This window comes from Lactuca sativa, chromosome 1 (genome assembly GCF_002870075.4).
Source record: "Lactuca sativa cultivar Salinas chromosome 1, Lsat_Salinas_v11, whole genome shotgun sequence".
NCBI classification, from domain to species: Eukaryota; Viridiplantae; Streptophyta; class Magnoliopsida; order Asterales; family Asteraceae; genus Lactuca; species Lactuca sativa.
In genome coordinates, this window is record NC_056623.2 from 78,054,209 (window position 1) to 78,063,385 (window position 9,177).

The 9,177-nt window shown below is 33.7% G+C and overlaps 1 protein-coding gene across 1 annotated transcript; it reads right to left on the bottom strand.

The window, feature by feature from the left end:
* Nucleotides 1-5,183: 5,183 nt before the first annotated feature.
* LOC111886007 (uncharacterized) lies at nt 5,184-8,104 on the bottom strand. Its single transcript, XM_023882248.1, has 7 exons — nt 7,603-8,104; nt 7,097-7,536; nt 6,486-7,007; nt 6,150-6,399; nt 5,791-6,070; nt 5,523-5,721; nt 5,184-5,438 (listed from the first exon to the last, which is right to left on the bottom strand). The coding sequence occupies exons 1-7, from the start codon at nt 8,102-8,104 to the stop codon at nt 5,184-5,186; spliced, it is 2,448 nt and encodes an 815-aa protein (XP_023738016.1).
* Nucleotides 8,105-9,177: the final 1,073 nt, after the last annotated feature.

The window sequence follows — 9,177 nt, forward strand, 5'->3', positions numbered from 1 at the left end:
TGGTACACCCAGTGTTACAAACCACCTAATCAATGTGTCGGTTAATCACACACGCTCCATTGATCTATGATTAACATCAAGCTACCCTTTGCCACATAATGTTAGTCCCATATTAGTGTGTCGGTTAACCACACACGCTCCACTAACGAATTTACAAGGTGCAAAGTGCAATTTCATGGGATAGCACCATATTCACATTTTTCCTAAAGTAACTAAGATTGGGAATTTAATAAAATTTTAGCTACTTTACAATTATCATTATACTTATAATGAGAATTAATGTCCTATCCTACCCGTTCGGCTAACGGCCCTCCACCAGTCAAGGAAGCGGTGAGTGAGAGTGGACACCCATTAAACTGTCATTTTATAGGCAGTAACCTTATACCCCCTTATAGACCGCCTTCGTGAATGAGGCCTACTAACGGTAAGACTGACTTGTCTTATATATATATATATATATATATATATATATATATATATATATATATATATATATATATATATAATTATTAAACTTATAATAATATAAAGTATAAGGGTTGAATTTTAACTTTTTAAATTTTACGGTTTGGAAGTAAAGTACTCAAAAGTGAGGCTTTACAAATTCCAAAACTTGAAGGTAAGTTTTTGAAACTTGTCAAAACTATTCATTTCTCTAACTTATGGGTTTAATGAGGTTTATTATGAAAAACTTTTCAAGTTCCATAACTTGAGGAAAAGTTTTGGAAGACCTTAAAACCATTTAAGATGACTTTTAAAATGAGACTCTTGAAATTTCATAACTTGAGGACAAGTTATGGAGTTCATAAAAAACATTTATGAAAAACTTTTCATTTTCCATAACTTGATGACACGTTATGGAATTCATAAAAGGCATTTAGATGAAATATTTCAATTAGCACAATAATCAAATAATTTTTCTATGATCTAGATTAAACTCATAAGTCAAGATAAGTCACACCAACTTTTTACAAGAAATTAGTCTATCATATAAACTAATACAAATCTTGAAACTTTGACAATTATCTTTTATTTCGATGAGGATAATCATTACCATAGCAACAAAATCAAATTTTATGAGCAAAAACATTTTGTGGTAATGATCCTCATCCAAAATAGGCCAAAAACTAAAAAATTTGCCTACTGAACAGTCACCACCTCGTGGTGATCAAGCAAGTTAAAAAAAATGATTTTTCTTGATTTAAAAAACAATAAGCATCAAGTATAATATAAACCAACCCTGGGCTCTGATACCACTAAAGGGTTTTAGTATACTACAACATCCTATGGTGCAAATACTACCCTAAATGCTTTGGATTTATGTTCTCTCTAATTATACATCCAATATTGTTTCCAAAGCATTAAGCCTACAACTATCATACAAAATGATTTAAACAAAATAAAAATGAGTTATCGAGTTACCTCTTGGTTGTGGCTTGTAGAACTTGTTGTGTTTGGCCTTAAGAACATAGTGCCCCAAGTGTTGCACCTCAAATGGAATCACAACACACCTATGGACAAAGGATGACTTTTGAGAGAATATTCTTACACCTAAAATCGGCTCATGGAACTCCAAGGATCACTAGTGTGCCATTTTGGATGCTAAGGGGCTTCTTATATAGTGTGACAAGATTTGGGTTACACCATGTAAACCCTAATGTGTATGACCTTCCATATTCCTTAGGCTCCATGGGTTTAAACCCCCATGGATCATCCATAGGTTGTAACATTGGTTTAGCCCAACCTAAAGAATTATGGATTATTGGCCCACACCATATTAATGAATGATTTACCAATCAATCCTCATATATTTAATTAGTCTCTTTTGATCATAAAATTAATTCCAAATAAATTCTTGATCAATACTAATTAAATAATATGATTTCACGTTAATATATTAGAACTTATAATATATTAACAAATCATAAATAACTTCTTCTCAAAAGTCCATCCTATCAAATTGTTCCGGTGATATGCAACCCAAATGGACCATGCTACTCTCGGGTCAAGTACATACCAATTATAGTTATGGGCTAAAACACATAATCCAACATGCACATCATACTACAACACATAAATCACCAACTCTAATGCAACATATAAAGCAAGTACGGATATTTTGGCAAATCACTTTTTCCGAACTCCGACTGACTATACACATCACATTTATTATTTTCTGCTCTTGAAATGAATCTTTTCCAAATAAAAAAAAGGTTTATAAAAACTCTCAGATCCATAGTTTGAGTTTGGAATCCCATAAGTGTTTATCCAAATCCCTCAAACTAGGGCTCTAATATCAACTTGTAATGCCCTCTTTTTCAAGTAAAATTTTCTTTTTAAAAATTGAATAAACACCAATTTTTAATACAGTTATGTTCCAGTCAAGCCATTTGTTCATAAACCATTATTCATACATTAGAGTTACAAAGAGGACAATGCAGAATCTTTAATCATAAAACTGTTGATGTGTGTGCGTACGGTCCCGCCTTCACAACCTGATAAGTACATGTAAATATATTTATTCCACAAATGTAAGCACAGAGCTTAGTTACTTCCCCAAAATACCACATACAACATATATAACAACACATAGTGATATCGGTCTGTAACAACCCCAAGTCTGTATCAACCCCAAGTCAGTATTGGCTTCGAGCCCATAACAACTCTATCATCTCCGTAACAACCCCGAGTCCATAATGACTTCGAGCCTAGATCGGTTCCATGCATACACCACTCAAACATATCAACAAGAGTCACAAAGACAACATGCACAAATGACTCCTTGTGTCCTATAGTATAATGAGAAGACTCACCTCGTTAGTAGCAGCTAAACACCATAACTCTCACCCCGCGAAGACTGATCCTACATATCACCTAATAGCAATAAAGAGTACCCTATCAGTCTACACTCCAAAATCCTTAGTTTCACAAAAAAAAAAAAAAAACAACCCATGTCGAAAGTCAATGGTCAAAGTCAAAGTCAACAACGAACAATACTTAACAACTGACCTTCATGTCATGACCAACCCTTGGTCACGTCATGAGAATTCACCACGACGTGAACCCTCCTTCGTCACATCATGAACACAACTAACGAGATAATCATAGGATCATTCATCGTTACGTCGTGACACTCTCCAGGTCACGACATGACCACGGTATGAAGCATAATGCTAATGGTTTGAGCCCTTAATCCGTTAATTCATCAACTTCAATTTTCTAGAAGACTTTTCCCTAACCCAAAGGACGATTAAAATCGTAGCTTTGTAGTCATGCATATCCAATGCATGATTTGAACACTAACTATTTTAATGAAACATGTTTTGTTTGAAAACCAATGTATGTGTCTTTCCATTTTCCGTCAGTACGATGGAGGGTTTTGCGACAAAAATAAATGATTCTTTAATTCTCAACATTTTCTTAATTTCTCAATTGAACTTATATATATATATATATATATATATATATATATATATATATATATATATATATATATATATATATATATATATATAGGCTTAGGTTATTGTATTCTAATAAATTATTGTGTGGATGTAGGGATGAATGTAGACCAATGATTTTAGTTATTTTAAGTAACGATTTACCTATCTTAAAATTAAGAGACACATGTTTAAATAAGGAAATACATTTTTAATTAATGAAAATTTCATATTTTAAGGGATATTGATTCTTTTAATTTTGATTTTTGATTTTTTTTAATTAATTCATTTTTAATTCTAACATAATTTTTGATTTTACTCGATTTTATTATTTTAGAATGCAATTCTGTTAGAACAATATTTTATGAAAATGCTAGAATATATTCTGATTGAGAACATATTTTGATTGAAGTAACTTCTTGTAGCAAAACAACATTCTTGAAACTTCAGTTGAAATATAACATGATCCTTATATATTCAAACATTGTAATGCAAATATAGATTTATACATATTCTTACAGAATAATAGTCTAAATAACATCCTTAAATATACAATTGTTGAACAAATATATTTAATTACTAAAATTAATTAATAGATAACGTTAAAAATTTACCTTATTTAATTAATTCTTATACTATCTTGTCTAAACTAAAAAGATTAATTAAATATGTATTTAATTACTAAAATTAATTAATAGATAACATTAAAAATTTGTCTTATTTAGGTTTTGAAATGATTCGTTCACATTGATTCCTACATTCATACAATAGTTAGTTAGAATACTTGAACCTAGTTATATATATATATATATATATATATATATATATATATATATATATATATATATATATATATATATATATATATATATATATATAGGTTGTGAAAATCGTTCGACGGTAACTAGACAGTCGACTGACGTTAAGTGATTAATAGAACTAGGCGGCGATTATTCGGGAATTAATCGGCGATTAGTCGACTGACGAAGTTGACCTCATGGACGGATCGTAACCCAGGAAGACAATTTTTGAATTGTTCAAGATGTGGGTTCGTAAGGTGGGTTGACCCTCCAATGTGTGCAAGGGCATTGGTGGTGATTCCATGTTTAATAAGATCAATGAATCGATTGGAAGAGAGGGTTGCGATTGCAAGTGCAGAACTGTGGAACTATCGGCTGATGTTGTTCTGTTCATGGATGATTTTTTTTTTTTGGTTTTATTTTAACCAGTAAGGATTTGGATGGTAATAGGATGGAATTTTTTGGTTTCTTTTGTACGCATCTAACTAGTTCAGGGGGTTTTGGATTGTGATGGAATGGGTATTTTTGGTTTCATTTTGTTGTATGAAGTGTAACACAATAAGTTAATGGAAATGATGATTATGTATTTTGTTATAAATCAGTGGTTTTAATGTTCATTTTCGTATGATGCATTGTTATAACTGCATCTTGCAAATGGTTAGGAACGGTATTTCAAATCTACATTGTTATACATGCATGTTTTTTAGAAAGCTTTGGAGAGGGTAATTCATAAGCAAAATGTTGATAAAATCATTACAAAATGTTGATAAAATCATTACAAGTCTGTGTTTAACCCATACAAACATGAGACTTACTTTCAACATACTTACTAATGGAATGTCTTAACCCATACAAACATTACAAAAGACCTAATTACCATAATTTAAACAACCAAACCATAATTTATGTTTCAAAAGACCTAACTACCCAAACATCCAACTAACTACTTAACAGAATTTCCTAAATTACCCTTTCCTTTTCCTTGTGTCTTACCCTTTGCCTGTGTCTTCCCTTTTCCATGTGTCTTCCCCTTTGATCCAACTTCACTAATGCCTCTCTGCCCTTTACATGTTCTGGAATTGTGCCCCTTGTTATGACACTTTGAAGAAGTGACTGCAATAAATTTCCTGCTTAATTTAGTGGTTTGGCTGTTGGGCTCATCAACACCTCTCTTTCTCTTCTTTTTTGGCCTCCCAACCTACACATATGCATTTTTATATTTAAAACATTAACCTACATGCTGGCATTAAAAGTACATATCTAGCCTAGTTGACATCACAACCTGTGTGTGATGTTTTGGTGGAGTTAAAGTGAATGGACAATCACTTTTTGGCCACATTGAACGACCATTTATTGGATCAATTTTGTTCAGATACATGGCTCTCCATGTTGATAACTTATAGCAAGGATGGACCCAATCCTCAACATCAGGGGCATCTTCTCCATTTTCAATTTTGTTCCATATAGTAGAAACATCATGCCTACATGGAAAACCTGTAATCTCCTAGAACCTACAAGTGCAACTTCTTTCATTTAGGTTCACCACATACTGATCCTGCCATGTGCTTGCAACTTGGTACTTTCCTGCCCCATTATACTTAGCTACATACTTTGCTGCTTGAGTCTTAATCTCCTCTAAAATTATAGTTGCAGTAGTACTTAGTTCCCCTTGACACTTATCTATTTCCTTTTGCACAACACACAATCTCTTCATGAGATACTCTCTAATATACTCTAAGCAGGTGATGATTGGTTTATCCCTACCTTCCTCTATCTTAGCATTGAATACCTCACAAAGATTATTCAACAAACAATCAGTGTGTGCCCTACCTGTGAAAACCATATTCAAAAAGAGAAATTACAAATTTTATATTAAAACATAAAACTCAACAACTTCTAAATGACATACCACTGAAGTGAGATTTAGACCATGTCTCTGCAGGAATCTTACACAACCAAGCATGAGCTTCATCATTCATTTTCTTCAACTGATCCATTGCATATTTAAAGTGATTTAATGTTGTTGCTCTACCACATTCCCAAACCATGTCACTCAACTCTTTTCCTTTCCATTGTTTCTTCAAATTCTCCTGAATATGCCTCAAACAAAACCTATGTTCTGCATTGGGAAATACCTTTGCAACTGCTGGTATTATCCCCTTAAAAAATGCAAATACAGCTAGTTTCATTTATAAAAATAGAAAATAAGCTACACTATCATGAGAAATAATTAGGTATAACATACCTTTTGTCTATCAGAAATGAAGGTAAAATTTGAATTTGCTCCCAATTCCAAGTCTTCTCCTAACAGTTCCATGAACCAGGTCCAAGAACTAGTTGTCTCAGCCTCTACCACTGCATATGCTACAGGGTATATTCCATTATTTAAGTCTAGACCCACAGCAGTTAGTACCTGCCCAGGATATGAGCCTTTCAAGAATGTACCATCAACTCCCAGGAAATCCCTTAACCCAGCTTTGAATCCCAACTTCAATGCACCTAGACATACATATATTCTTCTAAAAGTTCTTGTAGTAGTCGACAATGATGGTTCAGAATACACATCTATCCGAACAGTTGAACCAGGATTTGTGTTTAGCAGTTCCAAAGCATAATCCTTCAGATACCCATATTGAAGTTGGTAGTCCCCACTAATCACACATTCAACCATTTGCTTTGCCCTACCAACCTTTTGAACTGGCATACCAAGCTCCAGCTTCTTACACAACTCCTCGTGTAAAGCTTTGATTGGAATTTTAGGGTTACTCTGAATTTGGGGAACAATTAAGTTTGCTAAATATTTGGAAGTACAAGCTTTAACTGATCTTGATGCAAACATTTATGGACATCATGTACTGTTTTCACCAACCAATCTGTATTCTCATCTGGCCTCGAGATTTGGACTGCCCAAGGACATTTTCCTTTTTTACTAATCACATTTTTGCCCTTGCACTTTACCTTACTTCTAGTTGATGGCCCACCACATTGAACTGTTTCAGTAGATTGTCCTTTGCACTTTACCTTACTTCTTGTTGATGGCCCACCACATTGAACTGTTTCAGTAGATTGGCCCACAACACCTCCACATTTGACCCTTATCCTGATTTTATCATTTTTTGCTAAGTATAGGGACCTCCTTGTATTTACAGCATGTGCATGCATGTACTCCACAACTTCCTTCTTTGTTTTGAAACACTGCCCCACCCTATATGGTTTTAAATGGATCTCCCCATGTGAGCATGGAGTTGACCTACACAAATCCTTAAGCATTTTTGTCCTTTCATCTTCATTAAATCCTGCATATTGATAATCATCACTTTAAATAACTTCCAACTCTTCATCAACTATGTCATTATCTGTACTTTCGGTTTGCTTGTTTAAAATTCCATGTTCATCTACAACCACAGCACTTTGGAATTCACTCATGTCTACATCCACATCAAATTGCAAGTTAGACTCATGTACAATGTAGTCACTATCATCAGAATCATCTCCATTATAATCAAAACCATCTTCATTCTCACTATAGAAAGCATCTCCACTGTCATCACTTACCATGCCCTCTAGAATTTCCATTTCTACTTGATTGTCTTCACCATTTGGTACACTGTACTCAGCATCAAATTCAGCATAAGTTGAATAATCATCTGTAAATGCTTCAAATTCATCGAGTCTTACACTTTTTTGTCCATCAATATCTTCAGAAATTGGTTCCTCTGCAAGATTGCCTAAATTGCCCTTACACACTTCTTCTATGTGGCCCATGATCAATCCTTCATTCACATCAATGACACTACTTCGTTGGCTAACTTGAGACATAACATATGGAACAATAGTTTTTGAATGATCCTGACTTTCATCCATATGTATTACCTATGACTGGTCAACAACATGGTTGGCAGGGGGGTCTAACTCAAGCTTTTTACTACACGATCCTACTTCTCTTTTACAAGGTTTTTTTCTATTAAGTTCCGGTGACACGCTCTCAGGTTCCAGTTCCTCGATAACAACTTTGGAAGGAGACTTAAAATAACTAGCTACCCTAGTCTGACCAATTTCAATATAGACCTTTACAAGTCTGTGCTTAGGGACATACGAAACCAATTTAAGAACATCTTGGTCATTCCCTAAAGGCAATAACCCGTAGTCTAAGGGAAATTCAAGGATACAGAAATGGTAGTAAAGAGTTTGTTCACCTTTGTACCCTAATTCTCGAACCATGTCATCGAGTTCATGGACTGAAAATAAATCAGTGTCAACGTCATCTACGTATGATACAGTACCATCGACGTATTTCCTTTCAGGTGACTTGGTGAAGACACCACTATAGTGTATCTTCAATGTGAAATAGTTATCATATCCCTCTGCAAACACAAAAATAGAAAGGGTAAAGAAGATGATTTATCTTCACGAATACATTCAAGGAAAACAAAACTTCAGTTTTTTTTTTTTTTATGAAAAATCTTACCGTATCTCGATTGCAAGTCCTTAAAGCACGCATTTTTTTCACGCAAACACCATATTGACATAACCATTGTACTTTGGTGCTGTGTAAACCCTAAACCCCAATTTCGTTTCTTGGATGAGAGTGATCTGTTGAAGACAAAGTCACTGTGCTCTTAGGATATGAAGATTGTTTGGGAGTTGACGTGAAGAAGACAGTGGCATAATCATTTCCCTCAATAAAGAAGAGAGCACAGGTGAAAAGACCGATTTACCCTTATATTATTTTAATAAAATAAGGGTTAACGGTAGGATTCTAACGGTGTAAGGGATAAGGACCATCTGTCAAAAGTTTTGAAAGCATAGGGACCATATATGAAATTTTTAAACCACGGGGACAAAACTTCAGAATCTGGGAAAACACAGGGACCATTTATGATGTTTTTTCATATATATATATATATATATATATATATATATATATATATATATAT

Bases quoted from the DNA above. Each gene is read 5' to 3' on its own strand.
- LOC111886007 (XM_023882248.1), bottom strand. From the start codon at position 8,104: ATGGATGAAAGTCAGGATCATTCAAAAACTATTGTTCCATATGTTATG. The intron at 6,071-6,149 runs GTATGTCATTTA...TGGTTTTCACAG, and splicing joins GTCTAAATCTCACTTCAGTG to GTAGGGCACACACTGATTGT. The intron at 5,439-5,522 runs GTTGTGATGTCA...GCATATGTGTAG, and splicing joins CACCAAAACATCACACACAG to GTTGGGAGGCCAAAAAAGAA.